Below are 16,929 nucleotides of genomic sequence, written 5' to 3'. Positions count from 1 at the left end.
ATCCTGTGCTCATGCCCCGTGTTTGTTTGGTGTCGATCGGGGACGTGGGGTTCCTGATGCCTACTAGCTACATGGCAGCAGCAGCTGTGAAAAGTAAACGCTAGATAGACCCCGCGGCGTGGTACCAAAGCCCCAGGTCAGTTTGGGTCCACTTTTTTTTCCGGTCAGGGCCGCTACATTGCTTGCCCATGTTCACTGTCTTCACCCTTTTGCCTCCATGCGATCCGCACAACCTCAGCCATGTCAAAACTCCTGATTTCTAGGAGCCTTGGCCGGCCCCTTCGGCGGCCGCTCTACCAGTTTTGGAGCACTGGCATCATCAAGACGAGGACCTTTGCGACGGTCGAATCCGATGCGAGGTGAGTACTTGACCACCCAGTCAACGACAAGCACACTATCGCCATCTACCTATTCCGAAGCCAAAAGGAAAGTACCATGTCTGACCAGCTCTTTCGATACTGTCCAGGCCCTTTGATGTCGTCGTTATTGGCGGAGGTCACGCTGGATCCGAGGCGTGCGCTGCGGCTGCCCGCGCTGGCGCGAGGACGGCGTTAGTGACACCCAGCGTCGAGAACCTTGGTGTTTGTTCCTGCAACCCTAGTTTCGGTGGTATCGGCAAAGGAATCATGATCCGCGAGATTGATGCTCTCGATGGCCTCGCTGGCCGTGTCATCGACAAAGCCGGTGTTCAGTTCAGAGTCCTCAATCGGAAGAAGGGCCCCGCCGTTTGGGGTCCTCGCGCCCAGATCGACCGAGCGCTATACAAGAAGCACATGCGCGCAGAGCTCGAATCATATCCCAACCTCTCCCTGGTCTACAACAGTGTATCCGACATTGTAGTTTCCGAAAACGATAATCCTTCCAACGGAGCGAGATCCAAGATCACTGGTGTCAGGTTGGAGTCGGGCGAGGTCTTGCCCACAAGTCAAGTGATCATCACCACAGGAACATTCCTCGGCGGCGAAATCCACATCGGTATGGAAGCATATCCCTCGGGCCGCATGGGTGAGAAGGCGACTTTTGGTCTCAGCAAGTCGCTCAGGGAGGCCGGGTTCAAGCTCGGGCGTTTGAAGACAGGAACGCCGCCACGGTTAGACAAGAAGAGCATCAACTTCAATATTCTCGAAAAGCAGTATGGCGATGATCCGCCAAACCCGTTCAGTTACCTAAACGAAGCTGTCGCTGTCAAGGACCAACTTCACTGCTGGGCCACCTACACCAATCATGCGACACATGAGATTGTGCGCGCAAATCTCGACAAGACGATTCATATTCGCGAGACAGTCAAGGGACCTCGGTATTGCCCTTCGCTCGAGTCCAAGATCATCCGCTTTAGTGAGAAGGAACGCCATCTTGTGTGGTTGGAGCCCGAGGGTTTCGACAACGACATCATCTACCCGAACGGATTGAGTATGACTGTGCCCGCCGAGGCACAGCTGGCACTGCTTCGCACCATCCCCGGCCTTGAGGACGTCATAATGACCCAACCCGGTTATGGTGTTGAATACGACTATGTCGACCCCCGCAGCCTGAAGCGCACACTGGAGACCAAGGCCATCCGCGGTCTATGGCTCGCCGGACAGATTAACGGTACCACCGGCTACGAAGAAGCAGCAGGCCAGGGTATTGTCGCCGGAATCAACGCCGGCCGGGCCGCTACTGGTCTTGAACCCGTCACCCTTTCGCGGGCCGATGGTTATATCGGCGTCATGATCGATGATCTCATAACCAAGGGCGTTTCGGAGCCCTACCGCATGTTCACCTCGCGCAGCGAATTTCGCATGACCACACGGTCCGACAACGCCGACTCGCGTCTGACCGCCCTCGGCCGCAACTGGGGCGTCGTCGGCGACCGTCGCTGGAGCCATTTTCAGGACGAGAACGGCCAGATGGCCGAACTGCGCCGCATCCTCAGCGAGACCATCTTGTCCCCACAAGCCTGGCAGAATGCCGGCTTCGACGTCAAGGCGGACAGCCGCAGGCGCAGCGCCTTGGAGATTCTCTGCTTCAAAGGAGCATCGATCGAAAAGCTCTATGAGTCGGGTGTTGTGCCTAAGCTGATGGACTTTTCGGAACGCGTGCGCGAGCGGACCTTCATCGAAGGGCTGTACGCCCCCCAGATCGAAAAGCACGAGTTGGAGCGGGCCAGGTTTGAGCGCGAGGAGGATCTCAGGCTGCCGCTTGATTTGGACTATGACCAGATCGCTAGCCTCTCCTTGGCCGAGAAGGGCGTGCTCAAGGCCACTAGGCCCGAGAGTCTGGCGCAGGCAAGAAGGATAGAAGGTATTACCCCTGCTGGATGCATGCGGTTGCTCGCGTATGTGAAGAGGAGGAATGGGGACCTCAAAAGCGGTAGCAGGTCCGGAGGTCTTGAGGAGATTGCATCCGAGTGGAGCAAAGAGGCGCCCGAAGCAGACCTTGACGCCGTTGGTGAGGCGTTGACTGCTGCTGAGGGTGATATGGAGACTGTGGATGCTAAGATGAGGGCTGCTGACCTCTGACATGCTGGCCGAGATGATTGAAGATATCACCAAAAATGGGAAAGGTGTCTGGTGTAACGATAGCATTTGAAGAAAAGCGTAGCATATACTGGATGGGAAGGTCAGGTTGATTTTTGGAGTAGAATTTGTCAATATGTATAATACTTGGTATATAGAGAGTGAAGTCCTACCGATTGTATGAAAAATCAATGCCTCAGTTTGAGAGGCAATTCACTTAACAGCTGTCTGTAACAATACAGTAGGACAGAGCAAAGGCGGATGCTCCGGTTTCGGGGCTCCGGGATGAGGCCGGTGTCAGTCCCACTTTATCGGCCGGGCGGGGCCGATGGTAGAGGACCTACAGTAAGGTGCCCTGATAATGCAAACCACTCGGGCAGGGCATTTGACTTGCAATATCTGGGCATTTGCATTTACTGGGCGACTGGTAGATGGGCCGCTGGGGTTCTGACAGCCACTGACAGCCCCACTCCAGCTATTGACACCCCTGTCGAGGAGGTTACAGGGGTGCCTGAATCCCCTGACAACCACTCAGAAAGTGCAAAATTATATGGGCAGGGCCGCTTGGTGGGCTTGCAGTTTGCAGTTTGCAGTATTATATGGTAAAAGAATTCGGGCAGCCCAGATGGCTTGCAATATGGGGGCATTTGCAATAAGGGGGCCTTGCAGTATCAGGGCACCTTACTGTATCAAAATTTCCGAAACAAATCTGATGCACTAAAATGCGAGGGTGCACCGTGCATCCGATTGCTGGCAAAACCTACTGCGAGGTACAAGGCCCGGCGGACTCCGTTCACACCCCACCAACGAACGTCCGCGCCGACGGATGAGGGCGGATCGTCGTCCCAATTATCTTGTACCGATCCGTCGTAAAGGCAGGGCTTGAGTAAACAGATCGTTTTGTCGTGGGTGTCTTGGGAACATCGTGTGCGCCTCACTTTGTGGTCATTGCTCTTCTCCTTTTTTTTTTTTTTTCCTTTTTTTTTCCCCCCAAGGAAACAAAAAAGCCATTCTGACTTACCCACATCGACAGGGGAAGAGGAGCATTGCGACGCCTAGCAAAGTCCCGGTCCTACTAAATCCGGTATTCTTCTCGAAATCGTACAGCCGACGAATGATTGACGGGGCGAGAATGCAGTGACGAAAGAGCCATCTCCATGCGATCTTCACCACATTCATTCAGCTCTTACACGTCCACACCAATCACTCATTTCAACATGTTGCGACTTAACACCTCGCCCTTGTTAGGCTTGCGCTCCGCTTCCGCTTCTCTTTCCCAGTCGATGACCTCAAGGCCGTTTGTTCAGCAACATCGCCACCAAAATGGTGGCTTGAAAACGCCCATCTTTCTCCTGCAGTCACATTCACTATGGCAGTCATGTTCAGCCCGAGGTCGCATGAACAACGGATTGTCTGTTGCGCCTGCTGTGCGTGCTAGGCATTTTACCGTGTCCAAGTGGTGGAGGAGTCAGGAAGACAAGAGCGGGTAGGTCATGATGACATGAAGACATGAGTTGATCTGGCCAAGTAGTTTGATTCTGTCCTGGCTCATCTCATCATACACTTCACTTGAGTCGCCGAGTGCCCTCGTGCCAATTTTCATCTCAACTCACATACAAATGACCCGACACTTTACTAACCCACTCCCTCCTTTCAAAGACCAAAACCACCATCTCGCCTCGCCAAAACCACAGCAGCGCTCAAAGCCGCCCTCCCACAGACCGGTGCCATCACCAAGCGCGAGAACATCCACACCATCCCCAACTGGCTGACCTTCTCTCGCCTCGTCGCCGCCCCTTTCATCGGCTACTGCATCCTACACGATCATCATGCCTGGACCCTCGGTCTTTTCGCCTATGCGGGCGTGACCGACCTTTTGGACGGCTGGATTGCGCGGAAATGGAACCAGGGTACTGTGGTCGGCACCATCATCGACCCCATGGCCGACAAGACGCTGATGACGGTGCTGACCGTGGCGCTGGCAACCAAGGGACTCCTGCCCGTCTGGCTGGCCGTTATCATCTTGGGAAGGGACGTGGCTCTGGCTATTTCTGCTTTGTACTTCCGCTGGATCTCGCTGCCGCCGCCCAAGACGATGGCACGGTATTGGGACTTTTCGCTGCCCAGTGCGGAGGTCAGACCAACAGCGATCAGCAAGTATAACACCGCCTTGCAGTTGGGGTTGATGGGGTTGACGACTGTGGCCCCGGTTGTGCCGGCATTGGATTTGGCGTGGAGCTTGATGGTGATGCAGTAAGTTCTCTCCTAATTATGGGTCATGGTGTTTTGATAGAAGATGATGACTGACAAGGTATGGCGTCAAAAAGATATGGCGTTGCTGTCACGACGATCTGGAGCGGTGCTAGCTATGTGTATAGCAAGGATGCTGTCAAGATTCTGACGCAACCTGCTACGCCCAAGGGTGCCGAGAAGGAGGGGAACACAAAGGTGGTCGATGAGGTGGAGGCGAAGAAGGTGGAGGATGAGACGGCCACCAAGCAGTAGTGATCAATTTACGGTAGCGAGTGCTAGGAGCATGATGGTTGTGATTTTCGCTTCCAAAACACTGCAAATCAAGCGCACTGGGATGGTTGCCCTGAGAGACTACAGCAACCTTAATAGGCGCGCCCAAAAGTTGAGCCCGGCGTTAACCTTTCGCACCACAGAGATACAACATAGTCGTGAATATTTCTTTTTTTTTTTTTTTTTTCGGACCACCATCGTTGGTGAGGTATATCGGCTGTTTTAGACACTGAACCTTGTGTGTTTTCTTCGGCGTGTAGGCCTGATCGACGATATTTACACGCCACCTCCAACACAGTCTACTTGTTCTTACTTAGAATGTGTTTGTAATCAATTATCGCTGTCCTAGTTACCTCACTCAAAAGAACAGGAAACAAGCAAAAGAAAAAAGAAAACGAAAAGGGGTCTAGAGATAGTGAAGGAATGGGGCAAAAATCTGGGGAAAAAAAGCCGATCCACCCAGGGGTCGAACCTGGAACCTCCTGATTCGTAGTCAGACGCTCTGCCATTGAGCCAGCGGACCTTGAATGATTATAAGAGAAAAGCCATTTTACTATATACAAATCTTGACACTTTGGTGAAGTGCAATTGTGTGAATTCTTTGCAAACTAGGTATACAAGTCGGGGGCTTTCTTACACTCGCAAGAGTGCTCACAGGACGAATGGTTCCCGTGTCGATTTCAATACCGTAACAACGTTAGCTTATGATATTCAATATCGCGGAGGACCTATCCATGGGACACCGTGCATTCAGTGCGACTTGTTCTCTAGAGGACGCGGTTTCTCTTTTAGAAAACGTCCGAGGAATCAGTTTCTCTAGAAATGAACCGTCCAATACAATCTTGCCTACTACCCGCCTGTAGCAAAAGACCTGCCGTCGATGGCACCAAATCGTAGCCCATCTGCCCGTTAGCCAGCATATAGACACGTAGAGCAAAAGGACAATATCAGAAACACTACTACTCTGGACAACACAACCAGGAGGGCGTAATAAGAGAGACGTGACAACTTCAAGAACCATAAGAACCATGAACTCGGCAAAGAGCTCAACTCTGTACGTGAAGCTTACGACAAGTCATCACGAATTTCTGGGCATTTTGCTATAAACTTATTTCGCTTCAGGTCCGGCAACCATGTGCTCGCCAGTCTAGAAAGTTCAAAAAACAAAGTAGGAACAAAAAGAAGTGGCAAAAGTATCTCGCGTGTCCAAGATGCAGACAGGAACGACAAGACAAGATCGAGAAGATATTGACAAAAAGATGGAAATAGAAAAAAGGAACAGAAACATACAGCACCTGGGATTCGCTGGTCGTCACCGACCCAACTACTAGTCAAGCGATTGGTGGCTTATCTATGGGAGAGCGGACGGGATCCCGAGTTTTCCACCATCTATGGCCGTATGTGATGGATTTCGATCCAGAACCATCTTATAAAGCCTCCCTGATATCATAATTGTTGTGCCTTGTCTACTGTACAACTTGTCTATTTTCTGTATGATGCGAGCAGTGGTTGAGACTACCGAAACCATGTAGACCTTGAACTAGAAAACCGATTATAGGGGTATGAATTTTGCCTGTCCTTGACGCCTTCGACATGATTTAACTTTTTTCAGAAGGGGGTAGATATATAAGTGGGTAGGTATGTATGCGGAATTCTCAAAGGTTACCTCCACAGTCTATCATCCACATTGAGTTCCCTCAACTTTGTTCGCCTCTGTCCGTTTGCAACCTCCTCTGGTATCCTCATCTCCTAGCCACATCACCTCCTTCTCAGTACCACCCACCTTCTTGTACTCTAATTCTCGCCCCCGTTGAACCATCAGACACATGACACATGCGACTCTATCGCCGGCTCTTGAGCAATTGCTGCAAGTAAGCCATCACGGCCTTGCGGTCCGTTGAGCTAGTGAGCGCACGCAAGAAGTCCTCGGCACCCATGCCAACGGCCGGGAACGTAACCGTCTGACAGTGACTGATGAACTTCTCGCCCGTCTTGAGGTAGATGATTTGCTCTAGACCGGTAATTTCGTTCAGGATTTGCCGTGTTTGAGCATCGGCATAAGGTCTGAAGTTAATGTCCTGCATGACTTCCCAGCACGCAGCGTGGAACTGGGTGAGCATGAACTGGTCGAATCCCGGGAAAGCGGGCGCGGGCACTCCGTTGGCGGTAGGATTTTCGCCGATGGTAGCGACGTCAGGACCACCCCACTGTTGAGCCATCCGCGCAAGCACATTGAAGCTAATGCGACTGGCCACGATGTTACCGTGAACAATGGTCTTGGCAATAGTCATGATGGAGTTCACGAGGGATTCGAAGACACCCTGGTTGGATGTGCTTACGAGAACGCCGCCAAGTTCGTTGATCAGGATAACCTGTACAAACGACACGTACTCGCGACGCAGCTCCTGCAGCTGGATCTCGTCATCGGTTCCGTTGATGGGTTCAGAGAGACCGGCGAACACACGCTGGAGAAGCGGGGTGAGGAGGAGGTCGAGGATGTTATAGATCTCGCCCTTGAAGTTATAGACGATCTGCTCCAGTAGGCGAAGGAAAAACGCCATCTCGTCCTTACTGGAGCTTTGGGAAAGGAGCCCTTCGATCCACTGGGGCAGTTGTGGGAGAATGGTAGCCCCGAGTACACCAAGAAGACGGGAAAAGGCGGAGCGGCATGCTGCACGGATCTCCCCATTGGTATTAAGCTCATTAAGAGCAACCAGGATTGCCTCGGACGCCCTGGAGAACTCTGCAGAGACGGCTTGTGGTGGCGTACGCTGGTTGTTGGGGTTCTGTGACTGGTTCGGGTCGGCAAAACCGTTGGCTAGGGTACCAAGGGCCATGATAATATGGTGAATTTGGAGGATGGCCTGCGCATCGCCAGACTTTGCACGGGGCAGATGTACGCTCATATCGGAGAACAGAGGTTCCATGACCGAGCGAGCATAGAGAGCCTGATCAGTCTCCGGTGTGGTGGAGGTAGATGAAATGCAGCCGATGGCCTCGAAAAGGTACAGCTGACCGTTGAAGATGGCGTCGGCGGAGTGATCAGACTCATCCGAGGACATATCGTCCTCCGCTTCAGTGCTCGGCACCTCGGCCTTGATAGGCAAAAGGTCGCTGATCGACTGAATAACAGTCTTCGCCACATTGCCCACTTGGGCTCTCAGCTGCTTCACAAACCGAAGGAAAAGATACCAGGACCTGGTCCTAACTCTAGGGTGCTCGTGATGGATGAGGTGTACAAAATTCTCCAGCACGGGAGCAATGTATTGGTGGTGTGACTCGAAGAACGCATGGTAGCGCACGCAAATCTCCATGTACTGAAGCAGAATAGCTGGATGGGGGAAGTTTGCGATGCCTAATGAAGTTGTTAGCTCGAAATCCAGCAGACCTTTCGGGATGAGACATCTTCTTACCAGACTCAACCATCTTGCTCATCATGACAGCAAGACGCTCGGTAGCAACGACATTGGGTTCGCTTTTGTGAGCAAGCCCGGCGTTTGGCAGAGCAAGCTCGCCAAACAGGTAGATCTCGTGCAGGGCCAAATCCAAATCCCTCCAGTCCATTTGTGGGCCTTGCTGCTCCAGCGTTGCGAACATGTTGCCCACAAGGTTACTCAAGAATTCGATATATAAAGTTTGGTCAACGGCAGCCACGCTCTTCTGAAGAATCTGTAGCCTTTTTCGGAGCTCCTGAAACTCGGCCTCATCGCTCTCTCCATCCTCAGTGCCCCAGGAAGAAGTCTCGTCGTATCTCATCTTGGCAACAATGGCACTCAGAATAGGGCGAAGCATTTGAGAATAACTGTCAGGGAGTGTCCCGACCCTACGAAGGAACGTCAGAAGGTCGGTGAGCGAAGGGATAACCGTCGAGCACACTTCGTCAAATTCGTCTGAGAATAGACGGAGAAGGGCCGGCAGGAAATCCTGAAGGTGACGTTCGGCCTTTGCTCGGGTCTCAGCGTCGACTTTGTTGTCCTCCAGAACCCGTACTACGTCCGTCATGATGGTGTTGAGGAGCTTCGCAACGACTTCTGCGAGGTCATTGTCGTAACGAGAGGTGCCCTTGAACTCGTGCAGTCCTTGGCTTGCAAGCAGCTCTGTGATGATGCCACCGAGGTTAAGGAACGATATCAGCTCCATCTTGTGGCTCGGTCCCATCTTCTTGGCGACAATCTCCGTCAACGTATCGATGGCGGTGTCCCTCACGGTATCAATATTGTTGCTCGTGTTGTTAACTCTGCCAACCAAGGGCAAGATCAAGTTCTGCATGTCCTGACTGACGACAAGGGAGATATCGATCCAGCTGACCCATTTCCCAATCACCTTAAGCGTCAACTCTACCACGCCATCATGCTTATTTGTCCACTGAGCGAGGATATCCTGCCACGACATGGCAATCTTCTGCATATGCCGTTCTCGAATTAGATCTTTGAGATCGTTGTTCCTCTTCGACTCGTTTCCCTGGCGGCTGATCATGAGGTCGGCGATTTCGTCATGGACGGAGCTTAGTATGCGGAGGTACAGCATAACGCCGCTGAGGTTGTCTCTTGAAGCACCATTCTGGGAGCTGGTCAAGGCGAGGAAGTCGTCGAAAAAAGTTTCCCAGCCTTCGCCGTAAAGAGCGACAAAGAGATACGTGAGGGTTTGTGTGAGCTTGTTCTGAACGTTCGCAGGGTCGGCTTGGTCCTGAGCGTTAGGACCATATGTGCGTGTGATATAGTCGAGTAGAGAATTTTTCACAAAGGCGAGATCGGGGGCGTCCAGCCCTTGAGAGTGGACGGCGTTATTGACCATTTCAAGGGAGACATGGCGGACGATGTCGGATGCTCTGGGGCTTCGCGTGAAGAGCGCGGCGCAGATACGCCATGCTTGGACGTCGGTCCTGACTTGGTTGAGGAACTCGAGCGCCTGGGACTTCAGGGCATGACTGGAACGAGGATCAAAGGCGATCTCAATCGCCTTTTCAAACTGTAGCAGAAACGACCGTCAGCGCGAGAAGACAGAGAGAAATGACGTGTGCCGAAGAGGTACATTGTGATCCCTCCATTCAGACGGATATATGGCGGGGTCGGCGGGTGCGAGTTTGCGGGGATGATATTTTTTTCACGCTGGGGGAAAAGCAGCCTTACCTGGGCGTCCATGGTATGGCTGTTTGGAGGAAGAGTTCGAGGGGGAGAAAAACGGGTTGAAAGGATTCGTGGTATGTTTTGTACGTCGGCGGTGGTTGTGTCTGGCTGCTGTTTGCTGGTTTAGTTGTTGGTCAAAGTGCTGTAAAATAACCCGGGGCAGCAATGGTCAAGAAAGAGTCGGCATTCTCAAAGATAGCAGGCGGAGCGCCAAAAAGACATGGTTTCCAAAGGCGGGAACCTTTTAGTTGGCTTCCATTACTGTAAATCTCCTTTGCGGTGCTAATCGGGTACTTTTGTTTTTCCCTGCTCCGGGACGTGAAGATCGAAACAGGCAGATGCTTCCTTTGGGCGCGGTATCAGGTCTCAAAAAATACCAGGACGAGTGAGAATAAATTTATCACGGTGCAGGTGTGGCTGTCCGATACAGCACCAAGGAGAGGCCGTGAGCTGATGATTGGCACCAATCAATGGCTTCTGGACTGGTCGACAGAAAACAAAGGGAGGAGGAGGAACGCGGAAATGGGTCATACCCACCGCCTTGGTGGGGCTTAACTTTGGAGCCGAATTAAAGCCCGCCCAGCTGAATGGAAGTCTGCCGAAGCGCACTCAGCAGGGACCGCTCCGCATCAACCGAAGTGCCCACCGGGCCACGCAGGGCACCACTATGTACACTAGAAGGAATGTGCATCCTAGTGTAGTGTAGACAGAGCGGGAACGCATAGAGGTAGGTACCTACCTACCAGGTAGGTAGATTTTTGACCGCTAGAGCGATACCCACCTCAACCGCCTGCACGCCCTGCAGGCTGATACATTCCATGCCGTACTTTTGGAGTACGGCCTCTATCCATCCTGCGGCCCTGAAGAAGAAGCGAAGTCTCAAAGGATGTGCCGATGTCTTATGTTCGTTGTAGTCGAAGGGGAAAAAAAAGAACCATAACGGATCAACTAGGTAGCTGACCATCTGCCTGCCGCTCTTCAGTGTTCATTAGCTCCATTGCGCGCCCAAGTTGAGGGAACATCGAGATACTAGTTTGACACTGCCGTTGGGAATGTCGTCTTTGACGCCCCAAGTATCGTATCGATATATGGTAGAGAAAATACAGAATTAACACATATTCGTGTCACGAAAGTACCGGAACGCCCCAAATACCCAGCTGCCTGCCTGCCTTCCAGCCTGTGATCTGCCTTTTTAATCAAACAAGTAACGACGCGCCAACATGAAAAATAAACCTAAGCCGTCTTCTTCTTCTTCTTGGGGCGCTTCTCTCCCTCGTCATCATCCATATCCTCATCCTCATCATCGACCCGATTGTCGACGTCGCTCTCCTCGCTGCCCGACCCATCACTCTCATGGTTGCTGTCGTATTCCTCCGCCACGTCGCTTTCGGACTCAGCCTGGAAGTCCTCATCCACGCTCTCCTCATCCTCGTCAGCGGAGCCACGATCAGCCTTGGGGCCGACGGCCTCTTCGTCCGAGCTAGCCATGTCGTCATCGCCCAAGGCGGCGGCAATAAGGTTGGTGTCATCATCAATTTCGTTCTTGACACGCAGTCCTTTGAGCTTGAAAAATTCCTCGAGAGCCTTCAAGTCTTCACGGTTAATGTTGCTGAATTGGGATGAGCCCGCGCCGTTTTTCATGTGGACTGTAATGTCGAACGTCGACAATGCCGAGACCGCACCGCCCACGCGTGAAAACGTGATGGACTGTGTCTGTTCGTATGAGATGTACGTGGCCGGCTTGGGGACAAACATAAACGCCTTCTCCAAGCAGTAGAGGAATCCTTCACTGGCTTTGATAGAGCACTTGATGCCGTACTGCTGACGGTGCCTGCGGGTTCCTAGGTCAGTACCGTTGCTGGCTATGAAATGAACAGATATAACTCACGTTGTAAAGTCCTTGGCTGGTGTAGTGACTTTCTTGTTCGCAAGTCCCTTGAAAATGTACGCCACAACCTGATGAAGTGGTTGCTCGTAGTGGCTCTGAAGCTTGTCCTTGTATTTTCCGTTGAGTTCCTCCTCGGTGATGTTCAGGTCAAGAGTCACCTCTTCGTCCGCCTTGAACTGCATCACCACAAATGGATAACGTGTTTGACCTTGACGAAGGGGCGGGTCGAGACCAATGCAAAGCAAGAAATGGAGATCGTCCGGCTTGGGAAGCACCATAAATTTCTTGATAGCATCGTATTGGATCTTGTAGTCGTATGTTTTGCCACGGAGACGGAAGGAGGCATCGTACATGTCGATGTCGAAACGTCCTCTATCGGGAGAGTTAGCACCGGAAAAGGATCAACAACCAGCGTGCAGTTTCCACGTACCTGGGCGTGAGATGTAGCACATCGAGGAATGTAGCGATAGTATCACCCGCCGTCTCACCAATCTCGGCCTTCTCAATAAGGGTGTCGTAGAACAGAGTCACGGCGTTCTTCTCTTCTTCATCGGCGTCGCTACCAGCCTCACCACCCTCGGCCTCCTTTCGTGTTGTCGTTCCAGGGATGTAGAAGCGCACCTCGACCAGCTGATCCTTGCCGGCCGACGCCTTCTTGCCCTTTCCGCCTGTTCCGCTGTGACCGTTCGACTTGCCGCCATCGTTGCCGGCGAACTCGACTGCGATTTCGTTCCTTCCGGCAAGATTTGTATTGGAAATCTCGGAGTAAGGAATCTCAAAGGCCGGTCGGTTTTGGACGTTGAAAGTGAGCTCGGCTTTGCTAAACTCAGCCTTGCCCCAGTTCCATCCTCTCAGAGAGTGTTCCTTGTTCTCGAGGTTCACGCTGTACCAGTTCTTGAAGATCTTGCTAAGGCGCTCGTAATCCTGTGGCAACACGTCAGCGTTCCTTCGCTTCGATGGCGCGTGGATAGGTTTCGTACTTCTTGGTGGAAACCATCGAGCTGAACTACGCCAGAGCTTCGCAATAGGATTTTAACCTCATAGCCCCTCGCCGCCCTGCTCCATTGAGCACCGCCGATGTTGCTCGAGTCGAGAGTGAACGCTTCGCCGCCACCCGCAGGTTTCCATCCCAAGCCATTTTCCGCGAATCTCGACTTTCCGCTCTCCTTGGACAGATCCAAGTAGATATTGTCAAAACTCTCGCTGTAAATGAAGGTATTAGAAATGGCACTGAGCTGTGATCTCCGCCGGTGAAAGCCGTGCCCTACGGCGTAGATGGAGCGGGGCACATCCGTCGTCGCAGGGTTAGACGAGCAAGAGCGCGCGAAAGCATGAAATCCAGAAAGGTATGCGACTTACATGGCAGCCATATTGCCCCTCTATCCAACTGGTTTAATGGTGAGTTGGGGTTGATGGACAAGTTGGAAATGGCGTCTGATGTTGTGGCAGTGATTGCAAAGTGTTGCAAGCAAATACTGATGAACAATCCAACTGAAGGTTCGCGTGCCTCGGAGAAAGTTGACCGTGTCGCGACTAGGCCAGTTCGTTAATTGAAGGTTAATTCGGCTGGCAGGTGGCATTCCGCTGGGCTAGGCGACGACCCATGCTGGTGGCAGGTGGCAAGTCGCAGTACTACTGTACGTGTAGGGTCTACGCAGTGGGCAACAGCTTGGTTGTAGCGCGTGGCAACTGTGAGCTTCTGATTTCTCTCCCAAGCCTGCAAGAACACCACCACTTTATTCAGTTGTCACCTTCCAAGGAAGCTTTGCCAACGACACACAGGCCTTCTTGTCGCTCTGAGAGTCATTCACTGTTTGTATCATCTTGAATGTCTAAAAGAAACTGCGTCCTCTTGTCCTCCAATCTGTCGCGATCTACAGTAACACAACACCTTCCATTCTCTTGTAGTTACGGATCAACAATTATGTTGGGTGGTTTTTTCACATTTGAATTCTTTGTATCTCGCTCCTTCTTGCTTGTATTCGTTCCGCTAGTGCTCGGCCCGTTGAACACGGGAGGGAAAGAGGACGTTCCAAGCGAGTCGCTTCGTTACGTGGGAAAAGTGTCCCCTCGCGACAAGCGTTCCTTGTTTGGTCAGAGCATTTTGAAGCTTTCAACTGGTTCCAAATATGCCACTTGGGTTGCCACTCTCAATCTACTAAACAAACTCAACATAGCTTCGGTTCATGGACATGGGCGCGATTCCCAATATCGTCAACCCCCCAAAAAGCATGTGGGGCTAGCGCGTGGAGCTTTAAGTGGTTGCATATGATATCTTCCGCGCCTGTTTCATGACATGGGATTGTATTAGAGGTACTTAGTCACCTTAAGTGGTAATGTTCTCTGCCTTGTACCACTTCTTGATCTCTTTCTTTTTCTTCCCTTGAACACAAACATAACTCTCAAGTTAGTTCGTTCTTGTTGTGCCCATTGGCTGTTTCACAAGGGCGGAAGACTCGCTCACCGAAGGTGACAATTCCCGTCGTAGACGTTCCTGCCTGCGGCCTTGACCTGGAGACCACGAGGGGCACTTATACGCCACCCCACGATTGACGTATTACATGCTTGAACTGGTGGCATCCCGCACACCCGCTCAAGCTGCCCCGCCTCGACTTCCTTCCGTCACTCGTCTGCCCTGATCGTCATATTTCGCTCGGTTTCTTTATTCAAACAGAACGAAGCTCTCCTTTGTTGCCTGGGCCGTTTGTTTGCCTGCTTCAATTGAACCTTAGCTGGAGCTATTAGTATACCGAACTTCCGACTTGCACACTTACTTGGCCCCCCAAGGATCCCAACGAAGCTTGAATCAATCTTTCCACCATCAATCACTCTTGTTGCCTTGTTGTTTCTACACCTTTTCAAAGATGAGCTTCGAGCGTCCCCTCCGTGGTGGCTGCCAATGCGGCCGCAATCGTTACATCATCCAGTTTCCGCAAACCACTACACAGGCGGCGCAAGTCATCTTCAACCCACCGCCTTCTCAATGTAGGAACCTGTCCAGCGATACTGACTCTCAGGAAATTCCGATCACTATCTCCATTTTGCTAGGAGTATAGATCATCTGACCAAATGTTGCCAATGCAGATATCTCCCATGCCTCACCATTGGCTGCTTTCCTGCGGGTACCTTTGCCATGGTACCATAGCTCGACGCTCTCGTTTTCTCCCGACGAAAGGACGTCGATGATCCATCGCGCCTACACTTCGCCCTTTGAACAGCATTCTATGCGCCACTTTTGCGGTTATTGCGGCACCCCCTTGTCTTACTGGTCCGAGGAACCTCGTAGCGAAGCTGATTTTATCCAGCTATCGTTGGGCAGCCTGCATCCAGAAGATCTAGCGGACCTGGAAGACTTGGGTATGTTGCCGGATTCCGAAAGCGAGAATGAACCTGAAACGAAGAAGCAAGAAGGAAAGGGAGAAGTAACGTATATCGGCCGACAGACTGTGGGAGGCCTACCCTGGCTGGACAGCTTGCTTGAGGGCAGCCGACTCGGTACTCTTCGCGCGGCCAAAGGTCGCAGCCAGAATACGAGTGGTACAGTTCAAGTCGAATGGGAAGTTATGGAATGGACCGAGGGTGAAAGCGGCTCCCCGAGCGGCTCCCCGAGAAACAGCAAGCGGAAGCTTGGTGACCGAGACGACGTAGCCCGGGCGTTACCATGAAGGACATTAGGCAATGAGCCTGCAGTGGGATTCCGTTTCCTGCCATGGTTCATCTAGACGCCCAAGCGCCTCCTCGGACTGTAGAAGGGCATTAGAACGCTTGGGTTGGCGGCAATTCTTTTCGGCGTTTCAGAATCATAAGAGGGTCGTTGAGGGACAGGCATCGTGAAGGCGTTTGGCAGGATTGGAAAGATTGGCAACAGTGGCTTGGATTCGTGTTGTTGGGTCGCATGTTTCCTACTCGGCGATGCACCAAACCCTTGGACCTCCGACATACTTCTAACATTCAGCATCTATACAATGACCAAGTGTAGCAGTACGATAGTTCAACCCTAGAGGATAGCTTATCGCAATCGTTTTCGAATGATTCCGGGACGTGTCTACACCTAGCAACGAAGTCTTAAGGTCGTGAAATACCCAAACCCGACGGAACACACGACGAATGTACTCGCAATAAAATCGTGAAAATGCGCTGCTGGGGCAAAGCGAGACGTGCGATTGGAATCCTAAGGGGCAGCCAAGAGATGGAAACCAACAAAGACAAAACGTGAAGCTTTGGAGTGAAAGTAGTACATTTGGAAGAGGGTTTCCTTACATACTAGTCGAAGCGAGAAGTACGCAAGCGGCTCAGGTGGACATCGACCGGATGTCTCGCCTAGCTTCATCAACAACGGCGGCAAGCAGCAGAACATGCACATCCACATATCTGAGTTGAGCGAATTGTCGTGAACTCGTGAGCAAGCAAAGGGGGGCAGCGCAATGGAAAGGCGGGCCTTAAGTCTACCAGCCGAGCCCAGTTTACCAGGCCCCGCGCGGCGATGTTGTGTTTTCAGTCGCTGGCGAGGCCGAGAATTACCCGACTCGGTTCTATGATCCGTAATATCATCCGAGTGGCTTGGCCAACCTAGAAACTATTGTGCCAAAGCTGAGGATGCATCTAAGGCCCCCAGAAAGTGCTCGGGCTGCTTTGGACTGGCAAATTGACCGTCGCTACATGGCTATCCCAATGTTGGAAGTGCTGATGCAACTAGCATCACGAATAAATAAAACATAAAGTCGAAGTTGAAACTTGACTGTCGAAGCAACTGAAGCGGCTCTGTTCTACCCTGCCATGCCCTGCCTTGTCTTGTCCTTGCCTTGCCTTGCGCCGTTTGCCCGCCCTGCAGCCAGCCAGGGTAAAACTGTATTTACAGCTGGAGGTGAGCTGAAAACCCGTGGCGGCTGAATGG

At 52.1% G+C, this 16,929-nt stretch overlaps 5 protein-coding genes and 2 non-coding genes across 9 annotated transcripts; 3 read left to right on the top strand and 4 right to left on the bottom strand.

Annotated features, from left to right (window-relative positions):
* The first annotated feature begins 202 nt into the window (after nt 1-202).
* NCU00136 (mitochondrial translation optimization protein) lies at nt 203-2,680 on the top strand. Its single transcript, XM_951096.3, has 2 exons — nt 203-359; nt 467-2,680. The coding sequence occupies exons 1-2, from the start codon at nt 241-243 to the stop codon at nt 2,499-2,501; spliced, it is 2,154 nt and encodes a 717-aa protein (XP_956189.2). The 5' UTR covers nt 203-240; the 3' UTR covers nt 2,502-2,680.
* A 583-nt stretch (nt 2,681-3,263) lies between these two features.
* On the top strand, nt 3,264-5,213 carry NCU00135. 2 transcript variants are annotated; one of them, XM_011395460.1, is made up of 4 exons: nt 3,264-3,425; nt 3,532-3,984; nt 4,158-4,751; nt 4,826-5,213. In XM_011395460.1, exons 2-4 carry the CDS (start codon nt 3,656-3,658, stop codon nt 5,001-5,003), a joined length of 1,101 nt encoding a protein of 366 aa, XP_011393762.1. In that variant the 5' UTR covers nt 3,264-3,425; nt 3,532-3,655; the 3' UTR covers nt 5,004-5,213. The 2 variants fall into 2 exon arrangements, with proteins under 2 accessions (XP_011393762.1, XP_011393763.1); XM_011395461.1 differs by having other exon boundaries at nt 3,403-3,984.
* Nucleotides 5,214-5,472: 259 nt separating this feature from the next.
* On the bottom strand, nt 5,473-5,544 carry NCU15234. Its single transcript has one exon. It is a non-coding gene; the product is annotated as a tRNA-Arg (tRNA).
* Nucleotides 5,545-6,304: 760 nt separating this feature from the next.
* On the bottom strand, nt 6,305-6,406 carry NCU15648. The gene has a single exon (XR_897871.1). It is a non-coding gene; the product is annotated as a 5S ribosomal RNA (ribosomal RNA).
* A 20-nt stretch (nt 6,407-6,426) lies between these two features.
* On the bottom strand, nt 6,427-10,633 carry NCU00134. Of its 2 annotated transcripts, XM_011395458.1 has the most exons (3): nt 10,151-10,633; nt 8,435-9,989; nt 6,427-8,376 (listed from the first exon to the last, which is right to left on the bottom strand). In XM_011395458.1, the coding sequence occupies exons 1-3, from the start codon at nt 10,160-10,162 to the stop codon at nt 6,863-6,865; spliced, it is 3,081 nt and encodes a 1,026-aa protein (XP_011393760.1). In that variant the 5' UTR covers nt 10,163-10,633; the 3' UTR covers nt 6,427-6,862. The 2 variants fall into 2 exon arrangements, with proteins under 2 accessions (XP_011393760.1, XP_011393761.1); XM_011395459.1 differs by lacking the exon at nt 10,151-10,633 and having other exon boundaries at nt 8,435-10,087.
* Nucleotides 10,634-11,116: 483 nt separating this feature from the next.
* On the bottom strand, nt 11,117-13,652 carry NCU00133 (FACT complex subunit pob-3). The gene is made up of 5 exons (XM_951093.3): nt 13,395-13,652; nt 13,016-13,238; nt 12,466-12,959; nt 12,036-12,407; nt 11,117-11,978 (listed from the first exon to the last, which is right to left on the bottom strand). The coding sequence occupies exons 1-5, from the start codon at nt 13,403-13,405 to the stop codon at nt 11,381-11,383; spliced, it is 1,698 nt and encodes a 565-aa protein (XP_956186.1). The 5' UTR covers nt 13,406-13,652; the 3' UTR covers nt 11,117-11,380.
* Nucleotides 13,653-14,598: 946 nt separating this feature from the next.
* NCU00132 (hypothetical protein) lies at nt 14,599-16,120 on the top strand. The gene is made up of 2 exons (XM_951092.2): nt 14,599-15,020; nt 15,120-16,120. The coding sequence occupies exons 1-2, from the start codon at nt 14,900-14,902 to the stop codon at nt 15,698-15,700; spliced, it is 702 nt and encodes a 233-aa protein (XP_956185.1). The 5' UTR covers nt 14,599-14,899; the 3' UTR covers nt 15,701-16,120.
* The last annotated feature ends 809 nt before the right edge of the window (nt 16,121-16,929 follow it).

The sequence above is a fragment of the Neurospora crassa genome, linkage group III (assembly GCF_000182925.2).
Source record: "Neurospora crassa OR74A linkage group III, whole genome shotgun sequence".
In the NCBI taxonomy this organism is placed as follows: domain Eukaryota; kingdom Fungi; phylum Ascomycota; class Sordariomycetes; order Sordariales; family Sordariaceae; genus Neurospora; species Neurospora crassa.
This window is presented reverse-complemented; position numbering and strand designations above follow the sequence as displayed.

Bases quoted from the DNA above. Each gene is read 5' to 3' on its own strand.
- NCU00136 (XM_951096.3), top strand. From the start codon at position 241: ATGTCAAAACTCCTGATTTCTAGGAGCCTTGGCCGGCCCCTTCGGCGG. The intron at 360-466 runs GTGAGTACTTGA...GATACTGTCCAG, and splicing joins ACGGTCGAATCCGATGCGAG to GCCCTTTGATGTCGTCGTTA.
- NCU00135 (XM_011395460.1), top strand. From the start codon at position 3,656: ATGCGATCTTCACCACATTCATTCAGCTCTTACACGTCCACACCAATC. The intron at 3,985-4,157 runs GTAGGTCATGAT...CTCCTTTCAAAG, and splicing joins AGTCAGGAAGACAAGAGCGG to ACCAAAACCACCATCTCGCC. The intron at 4,752-4,825 runs GTAAGTTCTCTC...GGCGTCAAAAAG, and splicing joins TGGAGCTTGATGGTGATGCA to ATATGGCGTTGCTGTCACGA.
- NCU00134 (XM_011395458.1), bottom strand. The intron at 8,377-8,434 runs GTAAGAAGATGT...CAACTTCATTAG, and splicing joins GAGCAAGATGGTTGAGTCTG to GCATCGCAAACTTCCCCCAT.
- NCU00133 (XM_951093.3), bottom strand. The intron at 12,960-13,015 runs GTACGAAACCTA...GTGTTGCCACAG, and splicing joins TCGATGGTTTCCACCAAGAA to GATTACGAGCGCCTTAGCAA. The intron at 12,408-12,465 runs GTACGTGGAAAC...CTCTCCCGATAG, and splicing joins GTGCTACATCTCACGCCCAG to AGGACGTTTCGACATCGACA.
- NCU00132 (XM_951092.2), top strand. From the start codon at position 14,900: ATGAGCTTCGAGCGTCCCCTCCGTGGTGGCTGCCAATGCGGCCGCAAT. The intron at 15,021-15,119 runs GTAGGAACCTGT...TTGCCAATGCAG, and splicing joins CAACCCACCGCCTTCTCAAT to ATATCTCCCATGCCTCACCA.